Here is a 22139-nt window from a genome sequence, read left to right on the forward strand (position 1 = left end):
TTAAAACATGCTTAACTCATAGCTTGGCATTGACTCTTCTTTTCACATTTGACTGCATGTGCAGCATCAATGAATCAGGCTGTGTCTTCAGAGCAGCAATACTGTCTGTAACAACTGTTTGAGTTCAGCAATAGTGTGCCTTACTTTGGCAGATGAGGACAGTGAGAGAGACTATGGATGTAACTACGGAGGTAAGAGCTAGTCTAAAGGCGCATACTCCTTCTGATGTCAGAAAGCCTTCCAGTTTGCACAAGCTTTCCAAAACTATAGTTGGTAGAGTCAGGACATCTGGCGGTGCACGCACGCCGGGTTCCAAGTTCTGGGACCGCCCATCGGAAGTTCGCAATCATGTCACTTTCCGAAGAAAGGTTCGGACGTCAGAAGGAGTATGGACAACCCTTAAGGATTGTGTATGGTTCAGTTCAAAAGGTACAAATGTTCAGTACCTTCAGTTCAAAAGGTACAAATGTTCAGTACCTTCAGTTCAAAAGGTACAAATGTTCCGTGCCTTCAGTTCAAAAGGTACAAATGTTCCGTACCTTCAGGCAGTGACGTATCTCTGGCTTACAACCTACAGGGGACAATTCTTGAACGGCCCAGCCCACAGCCCACAGCGTGCGCGATCGATTCTAGAGCAATTTGGTGCGGTTTTAGAGCGTTTATTTTTTATCATTTAATTAGTGGGAACACTGGTACTGTAACTGAATAGTCTGGGTTCAAAGTATGGGTGACAACAACAACAGCGTCAGCAATACGCCCATCCATGGCTTGATAAGAACATACTGGAAAATACTGTGTGTGCCACATCCTACTACACAGTACAACATTATACTGTCTTTAAAGATCTTACCTGGTTCGTCCGACCATAGCCTCGGAAAACCCAGACGTTTTTATTTCCAGGGAGAAATAATAGTCCGACCATAATGTGTGCACTACAGTAGAAACCCAATAATTGTATTTTCGCCGGCGTTATTATTGCTCTCCTCTCTTGCCGCAGGGTCCTTTTTTTGAGAGGACGGGCTGGGGCTTTTTTGAGAGGACTGGGGCTGAGGCTTTTGACACAGTTTTTTTTTCTTTGTTCAGTCTCGCGGCCGACGGCCCATAAGGTCCGTGGCCCATATAAGGTCATTAGCCCACGGGGTCTCCTACGTCCCTGCCTTCAGGTCACAAGGTACAAATGTTCAGTACCTTCGGCTCAAACGGTACAAATGTTCAGTAACTTCAGTTCAAACAGTACAAATGTTCAGTACCTTCGGCTCAAACGGTACAAATGTTCAGTAACTTCAGTTCAAACGGTACAAATGTTCAGTACCTTCGGTTCAAACGGTACCAATGTTCAGTACCCTCAGCTAAATGTTCCATTCCTAAGTGGTGTTGCGTTATGAATCATAACTTGTTGCTGCTGAATCATAATCCATTTGACATGGCTACCGGAAGGCAATCCAGTGAAAATGAAATCATTAACAGGCTCTCTGTTCTAACAATAACGGCAATGTCTGGCTGTAATGGAAATGATGATGACAAGATATTGGTCGCACCTCTTATGGTATTAGACTAGAGTGCCGAAGTCCTGACGTCACTCTCTCATCCCCTGGTTCACGGAGGTAATTTCTCTATGGAGAATAACATTGGGTCATCTTAAAATTCTCTCATATAAGCATTGTGGTCCAAAAATAAACAAAGTGTCTCAACGAAATTGTCGGGGAGGTGGCTCTGTGTCGTTTACGATATATATTATTGTATACTCATATTTGATAGCGTCTGTTTCTAGCGAAAATGTAACTAATTCAGCAGCAGTAACATTAGCGTTTTCTCTCAGTCAGTTGATTCTTCATATCCATATGAGTGAAACGGCCGGGATGACATGTTTATTTTTCAAACACAGTTCTTATATGAGGCGATCTAAAATTCCCCCTTTGGGGATTACCGGTACAAACAATGCAAATAAAAATTACATGACTTGCACCCTCTACCGATATTGACGTCAGACTTCGGCGCTCTATTGTAAGCGATCAATTTAGGTACATGCTAATATGGCTCCTGTTCCAGGGATGGACTCTAACTGGTGGGTGCTGAAGCCTGAGTTCAGACTGCCTACAGAAGAGGAGATCAGAGCCGTGGTATCTCCCGAGCAGTGCTGCGCTTACTACAGTATGCTGGTGGCCGAACAAAGGCTTAAGGTAAAATATTCAGTCTGTCTGCATGCATGCCAGCTTGCTTACATACAGTATGTGATGATAGAAAGTTTTTCAGTATGTCTGCTGCAGCATTTCTAAGTTACGTTCCTCCTTTCAGGATGCCGGATATGGTGAGAAATCCTTCTTTGCTCCAGAGGAGGAGAACGAAGAAGACTTCCAGATGAAGATCGACGATGAGGTGTGTAGATCTATGCGTTTCGGTCATAATCGACGTCGAGGTGTTTTTGGGATGTGTGCGCAAAAGCTCAGATTTTTCTCACTGCCCCTTTGACCCCCCATTAGGTCCGAACGGCGCCGTGGAACACGACGAGAGCCTTCATCGCCGCCATGAAGGGGAAGTGTCTGTTGGAGGTCACCGGCGTGGCTGACCCCACCGGCTGCGGAGAGGGCTTCTCCTACGTCAAAGTGCCCAACAAGCCCACTCAGCAGAAGGTAAGAGGCTCGACCTCTGCTCCATCTCAGCCTCTCCTTTGACCCCACCACCCTCTTAACGCAGGGGTGGGCCACATGCGGCCCCCACCTTCACTTAATGCGGCCCGCAGGTTAATGTCAGAATACTGATATAGGATTGATCTCAGCTGTTGCAATTCCAAACATGCAAACATGACCTGCTTTAATTATACTTAATGACTAGTATTAAAGGTATATTCAGTGATTTCACTCAAAAAACCATAGGTTTCGTTTTTGGCTGGGACCTAAGCCTTTCATCCAATCAGGATAGAGAACCAAAAACGAAATCTAAGGTTTTTTGACCCCCAGGGGTTAACTGGGGACAGGGGGGAACTCCTTATATGGTCAGCACACTCTATAGTAGAGAGGATTATCACAACAAAACAAAAAAATAAGTGATATTTGAATTAAGTGAAATCACTGAATATACCTTTAAATGACTAGTACTTAACGACTGGTATTAGTAGTATTGTGTTTTTGTGTACAATTTGTATTTAGTCCATAAAGTTATCATAACTAAAACTAAATCCATTTGAAAATCAATGAAAAGGTTACTTTTCAGGATTCTAATTAAAAAAACAGCAAAAATAATTCAGTATTTCAATTCAAATATAGCAAAAATAGCCGATCTACAAGCTCAAAACGCGGTTTGAGCTTGTAGATCGGCTATTTTTGCTACGACAGTAATATGCAATGCGGCCCTCTGGAGTGAGTGTGGAAATATAGTGGCTCTCATCGTCACAGTTGCCCACCCCTGCTCTAACGTATTGTCTACTCTATACAGGCAGCTGTTTGATCATTCTTTTACATTCTGTTCTTTTATTGCTGTGTGTTTTTTTTACCCCCAGGATGACAGAGAGCCTCAGCCAGCCAAGAAGACGGTGACGGGGACAGATGCTGATCTGAGGAGACTGTCACTTAAAAATGCTAAGCAACTGCTGCGCAAATTTGGCGTTCCAGAAGAAGAGGTGAAATGTGTGCAGAAATCGCATTTAGTTACCCTGTAGAAGTATATACCATAAGCACTTAATTAATAAGTGTAGTTAACCTGTGCCACTGTGGCTGCGTCCTACTTTTAACTCACCATTTAATCCATGAAATCATAGCGGCCAGCGATTTATAGCAGCGGAGCACATTTAGCGACAGACCAGGCGCTATCCCGGATGTAGCTGAAGTAGCTTGATGTAGGCAAAACACTCCCGAGGCTATCGCCACAACGGGAGGTATTTAACACTCGAGGCCCCAGCTTACCGGGTATTTTACACTGGCTGGGAGGGTAGAAGACCCTCCGCTGCGCGTCGGGTCTGCCTACGCCCCCAGCCAGTGTAAAATACCCGGTAACCTGAGACCTCTCGTGGCTTATTGCTTTTCTAAAACGGTTACAAACATATAGCAATATTAACCTAATAAAACTATTAAATTCACAAAAGTAGCTACGCTTTGCGCCACCAGAGCGAGCTAGCCAGATCCACAACACTTCCTTGTTTTGCTCGGCAAGTAGCCTATGTGACGGGAGAATAGCGCTTGATGTATTTACGGGGCTGCCTGGAGCCACACATTCACAGCCATATGAGCCGGGCGGTGCTTAGACGCCCGCACGGCATGTGTTTGTAAAGCAATCAAGCGCTCCCCTTCCCCAGTTCAGCTACAAGGCTGCAGGATGATACAAAGTGATTGAAGGAGTGGGTTATCGGTGAAATTTACACCGGTCACGTGACGGTAACCAGCCAATCAGAATGAAGTATTGGGACTACCCGTTTTAGAAGATTAATTCCAACGCGACTAGCGACGGCACTGTGATGGGCCGTCTACTCTAACACACATAATCTTTGCTTAGAATTGGACGGAATGATTTAGATCAAGAGGTATTCACGTTTTAAGAGTTTTGGTCTCATCTGCTAAAATGGGGGGGGGACATTTTCAATGACGTCCCACTGGGAAATAACATTGAATGTTGCGCAACCCAAAGGTACAAATGTTCAGTACCACTACCTTCGGTTCAAACGGTACAAATGTTCAGTACCTTCAGCTAAATGTTCCATTCTTAAGTTGTGTTGCGTTACGTTATGAATCATGGAGTATACGAGGGGGTACTAACATGTTCGTACATGGCTGATAACGTCCCGTAGCTGGAGGGGGTACGAATATGTTCGTACTTTGCAGAGAAATAATTACTAAAGAAAAGGTAGTAAAGTAAAGTAAGTAGCTTATATCCTGTTTCTGTAGCGTGAGGCAGCTTGATGTACAAGTACACCCCCTGGACATGACGCTAGTATGTCGCAGGGACTTACCCCCGATCCAACCCTTGATGCTGAGTGTCAAGCAGGGAGGCACTGGGTCCCATTTTTAGAGTCTTTGGTATGACCCGGCCGGGGATTGAACCCCGACCTCCCAGTCTCAGGGCAGACACTCTAACCATAAGGCCACTGTCTGGTAATGAAAAGGTATAGCTGTGAAAATACTATGTCTCTGCCCGTCTCAGATTAAGAAGCTCTCCCGCTGGGAGGTGATTGACGTGGTGCGGACCATGTCGACGGAGCAAGCGCGCACGGGCGAAGGACCTATGAGCAAGTTCGCCAGAGGATCCCGCTTCTCTGTGGCCGAACATCAGGAGCGCTACAAGGAAGAGTGCCAGAGGATCTTTGACCTGCAGAACAAGTGAGACCCAAAAAAAACCCTCTCTTCCTTGGAACTCTTTTGTCGCTAGAGCAGGTGTCGGAAAAGAATCGTCAGGTTTGGCCTCGGGACAATTTGGGGCCAATTTCTTTCTATGGCATTTGATGGCCAGCCAGAACATAAGGCTAATTTAAGAAATGTTACTGGCACTGCCAAGACAGACTGCCTTACAAGACAGGCCTACATTTGTGATGCAGAGAATGGATAAAAATGTACGCTAATAGGTGCAATAATACACTGTAATTGAGCTGTTTTCCCCCTTTTCCATTATTATTCGATTCACCTCTGTTTGTTAGCATTTTACCCACTCGCTGTATTACCACAGCTTACTGCAACACGTCTGATACAGTCTTTGAGGCAGTTCCAGGGGGTCCCAAGCTAAATGATACTTTGGAGCTAAATGGACCCTTATGTGGGTCTGTAAATCTGAGAGTGTACAAATGGAACCAAATGGAGCCGTTAACATTGATTTTACATTGGGGGGGGGGGGGGGGGGGGGGGTTCGTAGACTAATGCATGTCAAACTGGGGGGTCCTTGAAATGAAAAAAAAAGGTTGAGAGTCAAACTGCTAGAGCCGTAAAAAATCTCTCACTGGAATATATTTTCAAATAGGGGGTCCGCAGGCTAATTAGTGTCAATTTGGTGGTCCTTGACATGAACAAGTTTGGGAACCACTGGTCTAACAGGCCTCGCTCCTTTTCCCCCCCAGGGTGTTGGAGTCCACAGAGGTGCTCTCCACGGACACGGACAGCAGCTCCGCCGAGGACAGTGACCTGGAGGAGTTGGGGAAGAACATCGAGAACATGCTGCAGAACAAGAAGACCATCTCCCAGATGTCCCGCGACAGGGAGGAGCAGGAGAGGAAGGAGCTGCAGAGGATGCTGATGGGCGAGGAGAGCGACCGCGACCACAAGGGTCGCAAGGCGCGCAAAGGATTCTGTGAGTTTGTGTGTTTTTGAGTCTGTGCTGTGTTTATCCACAATATTAACCCATTCTGACCTGAGATCAGATTCTAAAAAATGTCTTCTACAGCCTGACAGTTTTCTGAAAAAGCTATGTTTCCATGTCAGTCGTTCTTAGATTTTTCAATAGCTAAAGCATAACATAATGCTAACACCAAAAGGGTTAATGAAACAAACAACTAGGGACGTTAATAGTTAATCGATTAATCGCCGTTAAGAAATTAGTCGGTTAAACTTAACCGTTAATAACTAATCGAAATAATCGAAACGTAATTAGAAAACATACATTAACCACTTCACCCCTATACATTTCGGCCATTTGAAAATAGCCGATCTACAAGATTGCAACGCGACGCATTGTGAGCTTGTAGATCTGCTATTTTCAATAGATTTTGTACACATTTTGAACTTGTGAAATTTTGACCTGGGAACGATTCTACAAAAGATATGAGTTAAAAACATTCGCTTTAAAAGATATATATTCAAAGATTTGCACTACATTTTCATGATTTTTCAAAAATAGCAGACCTACAAGCTTGTAGTGCGGCACTCGGTGCCGCGCTATGAGCTTGTAGATCTGCTATTTTTCAATAGCTAAAGTATAACATAATGAAACACCAAAAGGGGTTCTTTTACTCAAGTACATTTTCAATTCTGTTATTTTACTTGTAACGAGGTAACTTCTAAATTGCAGTATTGGTACTTTTACTTAAGTAAAACATTTTTTCCCACCACTGCATCTTGTTTAGCCGGTGTCGTTTAACCGTTTCCTTTTTCTCCCCTCTGATCCGCCACACACACAGCCAGTGCCTTGTCCACCGGCTCCCACAAGGACGACGACGCCTCCTCCGTCACCAGCCTGAACTCCTCGGCCACGGGGAGACGGCTGAAGATCTACCGCACCTTCCGGGACGAGGACGGCAAGGAGTACGTGCGCTGCGAGACGGTGCGCAAGGCGTCCGTCATCGACGCCTACCTCCGGATCAGGACCACCAAGGACGACGACTTCATGTGAGTCCCAAGTCTCACGTTGTTCCTGGAGATGTTGGGAGACGAGCGGCAGACACGGGGCCGGAACCCCCTTTTTGGTGTTTTAAGCAGATCTACAAGCTTGTAGCGCGGCACCGAGTGCCGCGCTACGAGCTTGTAGATCTGCTATTTTTGGAAAAATCGTGACAATGTGGCGCAAATCTTTGAATATATTATTTCAGAGCGAACGTTTTTAACTCAAATCTTTGCTTCTGGGGGGGTCCCTGGAACAACATATTTTCAGATGGGGGGGGGGGGGGGGGGGGTCCGCAAGCCAAATACAGATAATTCTGTGGGTCCTTGACATGAAATAGTTTGAGAACCACTGACATGGAAACATAGCTTTTTCAGAAAACAGTTTTTAGAATCAACCTCAGGTCTAAATGGGGTATATAAAATCTATAGGTTAGAAATGCACTATGGTTTGATCTCTTGGCTACATGTTGTTTCTTGTGAAGCACTTTTGTATTTGTAGGTGAACTAATTATGAAGATATTGCTATTTCCATTTGGCCAAAGCCGTCGTGCTACAATCAATTATTTATAAACTATTTATTTGACTGTGATCTCCGAAGATTTTCAGCAACAGCCACAGTTTAGAGAGAGACAGAGATGTCTGCGGTATTTAAGTTGTAAGGTTTACAGCATACAGATATTTTTAACAATAGAATCTATAGGTTAGAAACTCACTAGGTTCTAAAATTCAACTTTTTACTTGTGGGTTTATTAGATGAAGCTGTCAGTAGTACTGTCATTATTATTCAATCTCCTGATTTGAATGCTTCTGTAAATTTTAAAAAAAGATATTCACTAGGTTTGAAACCTCGAATGGTTTGATCACTTTTAATTTTAAATATCTAATTAACCCATTTTGGGGCGGGAACCCCTTTTGGTGTTAGCATTATGTTATGCTTTAGCTATTGAAAAAATAGCAGATCTACAAGCTCATAGCGCTACGAGCTTGTAGGTCTGCTATTTTTGAAAAATCGTGAAAATATTTATTTCAGAAAACTGGAGGATTTAGAAGATTTATTTCATTTTGAGGTCAGGCCTAAATGGGTTAAAGTAAACCCTACTGAGTTTGCGTCTTTCCTTCCTCTTGCAGACGCAAGTTCGCCCTGTTCGACGAGCAGCACCGAGAGGAGATGAGGAAGGAGCGACGGCGCATCCAGGAACAGCTGAGGAGGCTGAAACGCAACCAGGAGAAGGACAAGTTCAAGGGCCCGCCGGAGAAGAAGCCCAAGAAGGTCAAGGAGAGGCCAGACCTCAAGGTCAAAGTAAGCTTGACCATTTATTACTTTAAACTTTTACCTCTCTCATCGCTTCCTCTGAGATTAAAATAGGGCACATTTTGCATCCCAAAACGCAATTCATAGTTAAGGGACGCAATAAAACAACGACCTCTGCATCCATGGGATGCACTACTGTACTGTTTTCTAGTTTATTTTGCTAGCTTTAGTTATAATAATAATTTCTTCTGTTTTCTACATGAATATAACCACATTAAAACCATATAGAATGAAATGAGAGTTAAATGCTGCAATTTGTAAAAAATGGCAAAATATGACAACGTCAACGTGGTTGAAGTGGGACTCATAAAATGTCCCTGGGACTCATCTAAAAGACCATCCCTGCATCCTGGGACTCATCTAAAAGACCATCCCTGCATCCTGGGACTCATCTAAAAGACCATCCCTGCATCCTGGGACTCATCTAAAAGACCATCCCTGCATCCTGGGACTCATCTAAAAGACCATCCCTGCATCCTGGGACTCATCTAAAAGACCATCCCTGCATCCTGGGACTCATCTAAAAGACCATCCCTGCATCCCAGGACTCATCTAAAAGACCATCCCTCCATCCTGGGACTCATCTAAAAGACCATCCCTGCATCCCGGGACTCATCTAAAAGACCATCCCTGCATCCCGGGACTCATCTAAAAGACCATCCCTGCATCCTGGGACTCATCTAAAAGACCATCCCTGCATCCCGGGACTCATCTAAAAGACCATCCCTGGACTCATCTAAAAGACCATCCCTGCATCCTGGGACTCATCTAAAAGACCATCCCTGCATCCCGGGACTCATCTAAAAGACCATCCCTGCATCCCGGGACTCATCTAGAAGACCATCCCTGCATCCCGGGACTCATCTAAAAGACCATCCCTGCATCCCGGGACTCATCTAGAAGACCATCCCTGCATCCCGGGACTCATCTAAAAGACCATCCCTGGACTCATCTAAAAGACCAACCCTGGACTCATCTAAAAGACCATCCCTGGACTCATCTAAAAGACCAACCCTGGACTCATCTAAAAGACCATCCCTGGACTCATCTAAAAGACCAACCCTGGACTCATCTAAAAGACCAACCCTGGACTCATCTAAAAGACCATCCCTGGACTCATCTAAAAGACCATCCCTGGACTCATCTAAAAGACCAACCCTGGACTCATCTAAAAGACCAACCCTGGACTCATCTAAAAGACCATCCCTGCACCCTGGGACTCATTACATTGGAAAACCTATTTACATCACTGCTTTCTTATTTCTTACCAGCTTGCTGGTTATCTGCACATTTGAGGGGGGGGGGCTTCTTTTTTTAACCTGGGAAAGGTGTGAGAATTCACTGCCACTACTCTTCTTCCAATGCATTGATATTAACCAATATGACGAACACATGTCCGGTTCTCTCTTCCCTTAGCTAAAGTGCGGCGCGTGCGGAGCCATCGGACACATGAGGACCAACAAGTTCTGCCCGCTGTACTACCAGACCAACGCGCCTCCCTCCAACCCCGTCGCCATGACGGAGGAGCAGGAGGAGGAGCTCGAGAAGACCACGATCATCCACAACGACAACGAGGAGCTGATCAAGGTGGAGGGCACCAAGATCGTTTTGGGCAAGCAGCTCATTGAGAGGTATTGGATCTCCATGTGGTGTTCTGTCGAAGCTGAGCTGCTTAAAATTTGCTTAAAACACATAGACTACAAGTAAGGCGCACGGACGCGGGAAGCGAACGCAGCTCGTAAATTTAGTGGGTTTTTTTTAAGTTACAAGTTAAGTTAAGTTACATATTAAGTTATTTTTTTAGTGTGTGTATGTGTGCGTGTGTGTGTGTATTTTTTATTTTTCGTTTTTTTAAAGTTTCTTTTTAATATATATATATTTTTAGTTTTTTCTTTAATTTTTTTTTTTTAAAGTTAAGTATTTTTTTTAAGTTAAGCGGCGGTGGCTCAGGGGTAGAGTGGCTGGATGGTAACCGCAAGGTTGTCAGTTTGAACCCGGGCTCCCCCAGAGTTAGTGTGAAAGTGTCCTTGAGCAAGACTCTGAACTCCTAATTGCTCCTGGTGTGCTGGTTGGTGCCTTGCATGGTTTCCGCCGCCGTCGGTGTATGAACGTGTGTGTGAATGTAATGCACAATCTATGTAAAGCGCCTTGGATAAAGGCGCTATATAAATGCACCATTTACCATTTAATCCATCCCTCTCCCCCCCCCCCATAGTGCCGATGAGGTGCGCAGGAAGTCTTTAGTGCTCAAGTTCCCCAAACAACAGCTCCCGCCTAAGAAGAAGAGGCGCGTCGGCAGCGCCGTGCACTGCGACTACCTCAACGTGAGCTCTTTTCTGACGCTTTCTTCTACCACGCTGTCCTCGTTGGGGACCACCATTTCATTTCATTGTCCGTGTTTCTTGTAAACGTGGGTTTGACTCATTGTTAATTCCTGCCCTCTGTTCAGAGACCACACAAGTCCATCCACCGCAGACGCACTGACCCCATGGTGACCTTGTCTTCTGTGCTGGAGAGCATCATCAACGACATGCGGGACCACCCTAATGTGAGACTCCTCGCAACTATTAACCCATTTAGGCCTGACGTCGGAATAAAAAAAAAAATCTTTTTAAAATGTATTTTTTTCTGAAAAAAACTCATGTTTCTATATCAGTGGTTCTCAATATTTCATGTCAAGGACCCCAAAAATGATATGTAATATGCCCTCATCTGAAAATATGTTGTTCCAGGAACCCCCCCAGAAGCAAAGATTTGAGTTATAAACTTAAACTCTGAAAGTATATATATTTAAAGACTTGAGGCACATTTTCACGATTTTTCAAAAATAGCAGACCTACAAGTTCATAGCGTGGCACTCGGTGCCACGCTATGAGCTTGTAGATCTGATATTGTTCAATAGCTAAAGCATAACATAATGCTTAAAACACCAACAGGCGTTCCCGCCCCAAAAAGGGTTGCCAAATATCACATTTCACACAGTGCTACAGCTCCCCCTGGTCACAGGCTCTGCATGACTTATCTTTTCCGTCTCGCCCCACACAGACATATCCGTTCCACACGCCAGTCAATGCCAAGGTAGTGAAGGATTACTACAAGATCATCACTCGACCCATGGACTTGCAGACGCTGAGGGAGAACGTGCGGAAGAGACTGTACCCGTCTCGGGAGGAGTTCCGCGAGAACGTGGAGCTCATCGTTAAAAACAGTGCCACATACAACGGTGAGCCGAGCTGTCTGAATTTTGGAATTGGAATGGAATATTCTAATTGTATAATGTAACATGACATTTTGTCCATATCGATTTTACTACCTATTATCAAATTTGAGGTTTATTACTCAGTACAGTAAGTCACTAGTAGATGTTAAACTGTTTCTCTCTCTGTTGGGGACATGCAGGTGCAAAGCATCCAATAACCCAGGTGGCTCAGACCATGTTGGACCTGTGTGACGCTAAACTAAAAGAGGTGAGTGTGAATCTGTGTACGACTCCCAGCCTCCAATCCCATGTTCTCCTGTTGTTGTTAACCACTATGACGGTATATGACCATCTGGATGTTGTCTGTCTGTCTGTCTGTCTGTCTGTGTGTCTGTGTGTCTGTGTGTCTGTGTGCAGAAGGAAGACAGGCTGGTGAGGTTGGAGAAAGCCATCAACCCCCTGCTGGACGACGACGACCAGGTGGCCTTTTCCTTTATCCTGGACAATATTGTGACACAGAAAATGATGGTGGTTCCTGATGTGAGTTAACACCAGCCTCTCCTTTGCTTTCTTTCTAGATGTTGTCACAATTGCCTAACCTCACCCCGTGTTTGTTTTGTTGCAGTCTGTGTATATATAAAGAAAAAATTTCTTTAACCGATTTTGGGGTGGGAACCCCTTTTGGTATTGGCATTATGTTATGCTTTAGCTATTGAAAAATAGATCTACAAGCTCATAGCTCATAGCTACGAGCTTGTAGGTCTACTATTTTTGAAAAATCGAAGAACCACTGACATAGAAACATAGCTTTTTCAGAAAACTGTCGGGATGTAGAAGACATTTTTAGAATCTGATCTAATGGCAAAATGGGTTAACCCATTTAGGCCTGACGTAAAAAAAGAAAAAAATCTTCTAAATTCTGACAGTAAATTCAGCCACCGAGTGGCGCGCTAGGAGCTTGTAGATCTGCTATTTTTCAATAGCTAAATTATAACATGTTTAAAACACAAAAAGGGGTTCCGCCCAAAATGTACAGTGTTATAGTTACCCTCATTCCTCATCTTTCTCTAGTCATGGCCATTCCACCACCCCGTCAACAAGAAGTTTGTGCCAGATTATTACAAGGTGATCGTCAACCCCATGGACCTGGAGAACCTCCGCAAGGTGAGAGAGAGTCACAGGGTTCCTATCCTAGAACATGGTATGTAAATATACTAAGATCATCACTTGGGCATTTGTTGTTGCGCGAGGTTATTCAACAGATAGTATCAAGATGCCAGATGTTTGGAGATATCTCCCAACTGATGTGTCTGGACACTAGAACCCCGGCGAGAACAACTGATAACAAAGCTACAGCCAAACTGCTTTGGAAACCAATGATGTCACCGCCTCAATGTAAACAACCACCCTCGAAAGGATGGATTGTTTCTACAATGCAGTTTTATTTTTTACCCCATACCCTTATTTCAAGACAATGGGGAAAATATTATTTTCATCTGCACTTTAATATATACATTCATGGACACACATGGACACTCAGGCATGAAGGAAGCATGAATTCAAGTCCGTTGCTCTCCCCATGTACCCCATATATGGGGACTAGGTTGGTGGAGGGTGTGTAGAGCCCAGGATCACATTAGATAATAGACACAGGGGTGAAAAATGGGTTACAAAATCGTGGGATAAAAATTAAAAAAATAAATAATAATAATAATATATACATTCATGACATTCCTGTCAATGAGGAGGAGTGGGGGAGGGAGGTAGCTATGCAGCTGTTTGGTATGCAGTCGATGGTTGCTATCTGTGGGTTTTCTACTGTCTTGGTTCCTTTGTGCCCAGATTAGCTCCAGTGGCTCTTCAGTCGGTGGTGTAGTCTGTTCTACTACACCGTCCGCAGCAACTGTGCTCCCTGATTCTTCTTTTTTGTACAGTGCATTTTAGCTTGTGGTATTTGGTCAGATTTATCCCATTATTCAATTAAATTCAATTCAAAGGGCTTTATTGGCATGAGAAAACCTACGTTTACATTGCCAAAGCAGAAAGAACAATACAACAATACAGCAATACAATCAATACAAAAATGATGTACATTTGAAGGTCAGAATCTTCAATAGATCAATTTCTATGTACCAAGATCACTCGGTGCAGGTATAGTTGCAGGAATATACACAATGATTAGTCTTTAGGGCGGTTGTGTTCCATTTGATATCCTTCTCCTATCACCGCAACTCACAAATCTTGCTTGTTGTACTTCGCCCAGCAGATATGGGAGTTTTTTGTTACCCTACCCAGTCCGAATAACAGTTTAATATCCCTAAGACTGATACAGTTGATCTGTCCTATTTATCTCTCCCCTCACACAGGGAAAATAAAGGCTGGGCATGTGATGAAGTACAGATGTATAGTTACAAGTAAGACGCGCAAACGCGGGAAGCGAACGCAGCTCGTGTGTGTGTGGTTGTGTGTGTGTGTGTGTGTGTGTGTGTGTGTGCTACAGCTGCGCCCTGTGTGTGTGTGTGTGTGTGTGCTACAGCTGCGCCCTCTGGTGGCGGGCGGGTGGTGTAACAGCGTGACACACACACACACACACAGACATTCAGCCCTTGCTGTCATAGTAAGTGGCTCACTGCGTTCGCAATAAATATTGAATAATCATCTGTGGACCGTACGTGTCTGTCTGTCTGTCTCTCCCTCTGGTTGCTGTGATACAACAGAACATCTCCAAACACAAGTACCAGAACCGTGATGTCTTCTTGACTGACGTCGGTTACATCCACGCCAACAGTATCAAGTACAACGGTCAGTAGTAATCTCATCTATTGTAAGACAACCTCCTTATTGCTCTCTATTAAAGCCAAGCGGAAGCCCTAAGGTTCTGTGTCCACCAGGACAAGTTTTCCTTAGCACATGTACATGTATGTTTGGAATTGTTCTCAAAAGGAGCATATTCTTCCCTGAGCCATGCACTTTTGGTGCTTTTATCTGGTCGCTGAGAGTTTAAAAAATCACACCTGTGTGAACTGAGAGGTGCAACTATGGAACATCCAGTCCCCCGGGAACATGCCCAGGGGGGCGAGGCCCTGTTCCGGCGAGCCTTCCCGTGTCCGAAACGGTCGAGAAATGACAGAGTTAAGGTCCCTGCCCACTGGACGCGTTTTCGCGTTGCAGCTTTCCGCGCTCGGACACACACAGGGACACGCATACATATAGGGTAGGTAGGAGGGGGACACACATAGCTGCGCAATGGAGCGGGGGCAGGCACCGCTCAAAAAAAAAGTTAAACCTTGTGTAGAACGCTGCTCTCATCATCACTTCACAATCGCTCTGCCCTCAAGCACTACCAAATGAGTGTTTCAGAAGACTGCCTTGTGTTTTCAGCTGGGTGAAAAAAGTGTACACACAGCCTAATTGTACAGTTCAGTGGTTTCTATCAATGATATAGCAAATAAACCGCTTATTCTTTCTTTGATGTCCTTCTCAGGCCCAGAGAGTCCTTACACTAAGACAGCCCTGGATATCGTCAATGTGTGCAAACACACCTTGGAAGAGGTGAGTGTGGTGTGCCAAACTTGTGTTGCATTTTAAATGATCTTCCACAGAGTCAGGCTGAAGGAAGAAACTGCAGTCACCCATAGATTGAAGGTCTCAGTCGCCACAGAAGGCTGCATGGCTACTGCCACACTATCTACAAACTACAAGCTTACAAAGCGTTTTCACGATTTTTCAAATAAATAGCAGATCTGCTATTTCTCAATAGCTAAAGTAGAACATAATGCTTAAAACACCAACAGGGGGTTCCCGTCCAGAATGGGTTAAGATGGAATAGTGTTTGTAAGTGGTCAGACTACATAGATAGAATACATGTTTAATCTCCCAGGAAAACCCCATAATTTCATGAATACATGTTAAAGCCTCAATCTGCAATGTATTCAACTGGCTGGCTGTATGGCTACCAAAACAATTATTTGACATATTTTGCATTTTTTTATAAAACACAGCTCTAGTGTGTGTGGAGGGGCTTCCTTCACGCTGTTTTACAAATCGCAGATTAGGACTTTGCCTATAACCGAACGGTTCAGTCGTGAGATTTTATTTAGCTTTAACCCATTTCGACCAGATTCTACAAATGTCTTCTAAATCGTGATAGTTTTCAGAAAAACGTATGTTTCTATATCAATTGTTCTCAAACTATTTCATGTCAAGGAGCCCCAGAATTATCTTTAATTGGCTGCCGACCCCCATCTGAAAATATGTTGTTCCAGCATGGACCCCCCCCCCCCCCCCCCCCCCCCCCCCCGGAGCAAAGATTTGAGTTAAAAAACATTAAAAACTGTGGCGCGCTATTGAGCTTGTAGATCTGCTATTTTTCAATAGCTAAAGTATAACATAATGCTTTTAAAACACCAAAAGGGGTTCCCGCCCAGAATGGGTCCACGAGTCACCATTCGTTATTCATTGATAGTACTTTAACCCATTTTGGGCGGGAACCCCTTTTCGTGTTAGCATTACGTTATGCTTTAGCTATTGAAAAATAGCAGATCTACAAGCTCATGTACGTATGTACCTCTACGAGCTTGTAGGTCTGCTATTCTTTTTTAAATCGAAGAACGACTGACATAGAAACATAGCTTTTTCAGAAAACCGTCAGGATGTAAGAAGACATTTTTTAGAATCTGATCTCAGGTCAGGATGGGTTTTAATGTCCGTTTCTTGCCTTCCCAGTATGACGAGCACCTGACACAGCTGGAGAAGGACATCTCCACGGCCAAAGAGGCCGCCCTGGACGCCGCTGACCTGGAGTGTCTGGACCCGATGACCCCGGGACCGTACACGCCCCAGGTACCGACTCCGAGTCCCAGCTCTGAGCTTGGGGAATGTCATTTTTCTGTCATGATGAGAAAAAGGAACCGATTTGTAATTCAGTTTACAAAAGTGCTTTGTCACACTGAATGTGTGACGTGCACCGTGACTTACGCGGTCTATTTCACAACCCTCCCTAATAGCTTTAATACCGGTATTCCCACCTTAAGCCACTTATAAGATATTCTTGGAGCTTTTCTGCCTTTATTGATAGTACACAGTTGAGAGAGAGAGAGACGGGCAGTGACACAAAGCCACAAAGGGTCGCCAGGCTCTGGATTCGAACCGTCGACTCGCAGTCGGGCTTCATTAAACACAATCGGCGCCGGGATTTCTTTCAAAATAGAAGCTCGGGGGTGCCGGGAAGACATGGCCCGCTTTTACTCTGTAAAGCCCTCCCCCCTTCCGTCCCGGAAAAAAAACCGCATGACATATTTTTGCTTGCTTATCTCGACTGTCGTCACCATAAAGTCGCTCGATAATCCCTCACGTTCATATTATTGAACGAGAGGCAGGTCAGAAATGAAGAGCTTAGTATATCCATCTGGTCAAAACCACGGAGAGCTTCCTAGATTAGGAGATACGAGGGATTCTTTCTGCAGCGGTACACAGGGAAGTGAACGGGACCAGGCAAGTGCGAAGAGCAAGGAGTATGGTGACCTTGGAGGCCAACTTTTTTTTTCACTCGTTTGATATCAATGAAAATGCGCAACACGTGTGTAGTGTACACGTCTTAGCAACTCGTCGGTTGGATTAGTTATGACGTTCCCACACGTACGGTCGTGCGGTCTGAATGGGTTAAAGCTAGGCCAGTGGCCAGCGGCGCCCCACTTTAAGCACTTAAAGCTGTTCGTCAACCTTCCTCATTTTTCCAGTCTGGCCTCTTCTACCTGCAGTCGTGGGTAGTGACATAAAAGGAAGTTCTCGTTGACCTATTAAGTATTATTTAGAAAGGTGAATCAGCATTCCGGAAAATGTAAATTGCTCTTCCTTCTGGAAGTCATAGATCATTCATAGGTTGGCGAAGAGCACTCTAGCGCAGTGATTCTCAACCTGTGGTACTAGCACCACTAGTGGTACCAAGGACCTCCTCTGGTGGTACCAGAAGTCTTCCTGAACGTGACAAAGGAGTGGGGGGGGGGGGGGGGCGTTTGTTGTTGGCTTTGTGCCGAGCACTGCCGACGATGCGTTCATGGATCACAACAAACCAAACGGTGGCAACGCAGTGGCTTAAAATGGAACTATAAAAGTGTAAGGAGAACATTTTGACCAGCAGGCAGCAGCTGAACGTAAAAACTGCAGTGGTGGACGGTCTCGGAGTCAGAAATGAGTTGACATCCCGGCCGGTGTTGAGGTCCCAGCACAAATTAGTGCCGTTCAAATCTCCCTCCTGTGTGAATAGGATGGGATAGGTTAGGTGTACGCACTGTACGCTGCTGTATTTGTTTGACGTATTTTAACGTCATAATGGTGGTACCCGGAGAGCCAAATATTTTCTGAGGTGGTACTTTTTGAAAAAAGGTTGAGAACCACTGCTCTAGCGTAATCACTGAAATCACCAGTTGGCGGAGATCTGCGTCCATTGCAGTCAAGTGTTGGGATTTGAGATGACGGACATCTACGTCCATGGCAGTCAATATGTATCCATTAATCGATTTTATTTTCCACCCCTAGACGGGACTGTGTATTCCATGGCCATCTTTTTGTGATTATAGCAGTGGTTTTACCTGCACATGAGTCATGACGCAACCTCGCAGTGATGCTAGTAGGCTAATGGACAGCTGTTGTAAATGTGTCTGCATTGTTTTTATTTACACTACACTTCTTAACAGTTACACACTTCTTACACATCTTCTTCACTATTCTTATGTGCTGATCTCTCCATGCTGTGTATCACCATTTGGGTGATGAGAGAGAGAGAGAGCACTTTGGACACAGCTGAGCTAGGGGAATAATATTTTCTCGTATTTGTGATTTTAAGCGAAAAGTCCAAAACCCAAAATGAGTTGACACCCAGCCTAGCCCTCGCCACTTGTGCTGGTAATGTCTGTGCATAGTATGCATGCCACCAGTGCTAACACTCCGAGCGGCTGGTCTAAATGGAGGTCTCCGTCCTATCAAATAATCCCAGGACGGAGATCAATCACAGGACGGAACATTAATGATATCATAACCGAGTGCACCGCTCCACAGGCTGGGAGTGCCTGTTGGGCATCATTCAATGTCATTTCCGGTTGGGACGTCATCCAAAGTGGTCCCCCCCTCCATTTTAGTGAATTCTAATTCAATCCGTCCGTGCCTTTCTTTTTCTTTTCTTCTTTTTTTTTTTTTTACCAATTCCTTCTCCCCAATTTAGGGTTAGTGTTGACTCCTCCCCACACACATTTTGCTGTTGTATCCTACTGACTCACCTGCCAGTGAGGAGCCCCCACCGGGAGGGGGGGCTCTGTGCTTAGTCTCTCTTTTTGAGGGGCGCTCCTAAATACAGCTTTTGTCCCCACTAAATGTCCGCAACACAAACATTAAATGCCATTGACAATAAAGGGAAAATCTACGTCATCTTGTCCCCCAGCCCACCACACGTCTCATATTTGCCATCGACAATGAAAGGAGGAATTAGGTTACAGCTGTAATCAATATCGTAATGCTAATATCAGCCCTTTAGTGTTGCTTTTCCCGCTGCCCTTTTAGAACCCCTTCTAGCTAGTCTGACTGTATAGTATCCCCGTTTCTAAACCTTTGTCCTTTCTTTACCTTCCTCTGTTAACTGTAGTTTCTTCACTGTAGTCTCTCTTCTCTTTCCCAACCTGTGTTTTTCCCCCCCGCCTTCCTGTTGTTGTGTGTGTGTGTGTGTGTGTGTGTGTGTGTGTGTGTGTGTGTGTGTGTGCGCGTGTGCGCGTGTTGCGTGTGTTGCTGTGTGCTTGGTGCTGGACAGCCTGCTGATCTGTTTGACAGTGGGGCTCCAGGGAGTCTGCCCACAGACACCGGAGGCTTGTTCTCTGAAGGACCCCTAGTGGTTGCTCCAGAGAAGAGAGGAGGGGGGCAGGTATGGAGAGAGAAATAAGGCTTTTCCTTTCCTGGATGTCACCTCTCCTTAAAACAACCCCTCCTTGCTCAGCCCTCCCATTACTCACTTTCCCTGCGTTATATGCCATTCCATCAGAACATTGCTTGAACCTGTGAATTAAGATAGTATTGGGGGGGGGGGGGGTTCATTTGGTGCATTGCTTTTGTTTTTTAACACACTAATATGAGAATGCGCGTTGTCCAAATCAGGGCATCACGGATAACAAAACAAGAGTAGCACTATAAACATGGCACAGATGTAGTAAGTTAAGTCTTTAAAGGTATATTCAGTGATTTCACTTCATTCAAATATCACTTCTTTTTTAAATCCTCCCTACTATAGAGTGTGCTGACCATATAAGGAGTTCCTCCAATCAGGATAGAGAGGGGCATTCCGTCAATCATGATCGAGCGGGGGCGGGCCTTGGTGTGCGTGCTGTTGGCCTGTTACGTGTGTCGTCGTCGTCCGTCCGTCCCCCCCCCCCCCCCACTGTAGTGCGTGCATGTGCACATCTTGTTATCGGGGCGGACCGACCGGGGGGTTTTCCAAATCACCCAAATCACTGAATGCTCCTTTAACTGACGTGTATACAGGAAAGAGGCAGGAGTCTTTTCACACACACCATATCTGTGTGTGACCTACAGGGTCGCCATGGCAGGAGGCTTCTTGGTGAAGAAGAGTCTGACGTAGATATCGAAGGCTTTGAGGAGGACGATGACGGAAAGCCCAAGACTCCAGCTCCTGTAAGATGGACAGATTATCAGAGACATTTGTTTTGTTGGCTGTAGTCGGATATACCGCACGCAACAATATATATCTTCAAAGGAGCACGCGTCGAGTCACGGATGATCTAGTCTAGATTCGTGGGGAATGGACAAAGGCTAAAAGCGCAGTAGTCAAAGTTTTTGTTTGACTAGACGAGAGGTTCGGGCCTCTACGCGGCCCTCACATCTAGAGGTCGGGCCGCTACGCGGCCTTCACACCAACGTCGCACTGCCGATTCGACTGATATGTCCAAATATGGAGATCTCTGTATCTGTCAGTCCTTGTCCCTTTTATGCCCATATATGGGCATGCCCCCTTTGGTTCCCATATGGGATGGATCTGACAGCTGTATTGGTTGTGGCTGAGTGACGGTGACATGAGCATGATGACGTTGTGACATCGGTGTGACGTCAGAGGTCCGCCCGGCTAGCCTGTCCCAGAGCCATAGAGTAAGACAGAGTTACGCAAACTCCGTTCACTTCATGGGGCTTCAGTCCAATGGCGGGGCTCTTCTACATAGACATCTTTCTATTGAGCATGGGGGACAACCGGAAGTTTACGGAATGCATTGGAGTCTATGGGGCTCGCGCGAGTACATGAACCACGTGACCGGGGCTGTTTTCTGCCCCCTCAATATCGCAACTCTTCTATTAGATGGCTCTGGCCTGTCCTGGCGTCCTCCCTTTTAAACCAATTTTAATATAGGATAGGATGTAGGATTTATTAATATAGGATAGGATGTAGCATTTATTCTCCTTCTCTATTCTTTAATATAGGATAGGATGTAGCATTTATTCTCCTTCTCTATTCTTTAATATAGGATAGGATGTAGCATTTATTCTCCTTCTCTATTCTTTAATATAGGATAGGATGTAGCATTTATTCTCCCCTCAATTTCATGGGGACAGAATTTCACATTTCTGCTTTTCCTTGAGCAAAAAAGACCGATATCGGTGCATCTCAAAAGAATCCAACCATTGATTGACCTTTTTTCCACCGATTAATCTTTAATAAAAAAGGCCTCTCGGGTCGTTAAGCTCACGTCTCTGTTCCATTCTGATTCGCCCAGGCGGAGGACGGAGACGGAGACCTGGAGGACGACGAGGACGACGAGGAGATGTTGCTGCCCCCCCGCAGGCGGCTGCTTGGCCAGGAGGAAGAGGAGGAGGAGGAGGGAGAGGGAGAGGACGAAGGCTCCAACCGGCCGCCCCAGGCCAGTGTCCTGTATGAAGACCTGCTCATGTCAGACGGGGAGGACGACGGCAGCGAAGAGGAGGGCGACAACCCTTTCTCCTGTAAGTCCAGCATGCTACCGTCCTTATTCCTTTATATGGCCAGCCTAATTAACAGTGGATTGTGCCTTCTGCCTGCACTGTTCATGTTGTGTTTAATTCGTCATTTTAATGCCAATAGAAAAGTCTGTGACATACACATTTTAACACGGCAATCCTATAGTATTACACCCAGTCCTGATGGTGACGGTAACTTCACCATTATGCCGATGCGATATCACTTCCGGTTCAACAGACGTAAACATCCGCAGCTTTTTTGCACTCAGATGCACAGTCAGATGTCCGGGATGCTAAGCTATCATCGTTGATTTTAATAACTAAGTCAAATTAAGCTCTAATCAAGCCCAAA

General features: G+C 45.1%; 1 protein-coding gene across 3 annotated transcripts in view; it reads left to right on the forward strand.

Moving 5' to 3' along the window:
- The window catches only part of taf1 (TAF1 RNA polymerase II, TATA box binding protein (TBP)-associated factor), a 40993-nt gene that overhangs the window by 13786 nt on the left and 5068 nt on the right, over positions 1-22139 (forward strand). For 2 of the 3 annotated variants that reach the window (XM_083780849.1, XM_083780850.1), the window contains exons 19-38: positions 2050-2180; positions 2296-2376; positions 2481-2630; positions 3497-3616; positions 5131-5306; positions 6035-6264; positions 7091-7298; positions 8421-8592; positions 10021-10235; positions 10820-10928; positions 11054-11152; positions 11650-11827; positions 12004-12071; positions 12221-12343; positions 12875-12967; positions 14521-14605; positions 15288-15355; positions 16529-16645; positions 20378-20476; positions 21568-21793. In XM_083780849.1, the coding sequence (XP_083636975.1) occupies positions 2050-2180; positions 2296-2376; positions 2481-2630; positions 3497-3616; positions 5131-5306; positions 6035-6264; positions 7091-7298; positions 8421-8592; positions 10021-10235; positions 10820-10928; positions 11054-11152; positions 11650-11827; positions 12004-12071; positions 12221-12343; positions 12875-12967; positions 14521-14605; positions 15288-15355; positions 16529-16645; positions 20378-20476; positions 21568-21793 (2748 nt within the window). The remainder of the gene's footprint in view (positions 1-2049; positions 2181-2295; positions 2377-2480; positions 2631-3496; positions 3617-5130; positions 5307-6034; positions 6265-7090; positions 7299-8420; positions 8593-10020; positions 10236-10819; positions 10929-11053; positions 11153-11649; positions 11828-12003; positions 12072-12220; positions 12344-12874; positions 12968-14520; positions 14606-15287; positions 15356-16528; positions 16646-20377; positions 20477-21567; positions 21794-22139) is intronic. The other variant, XM_083780851.1, reaches the window with a different exon arrangement.

The sequence above is a fragment of the Protomyctophum parallelum genome (assembly GCF_964188405.1).
Source record: "Protomyctophum parallelum genome assembly, chromosome: 1".
NCBI lineage: Eukaryota > Metazoa > Chordata > Actinopteri > Myctophiformes > Myctophidae > Protomyctophum > Protomyctophum parallelum.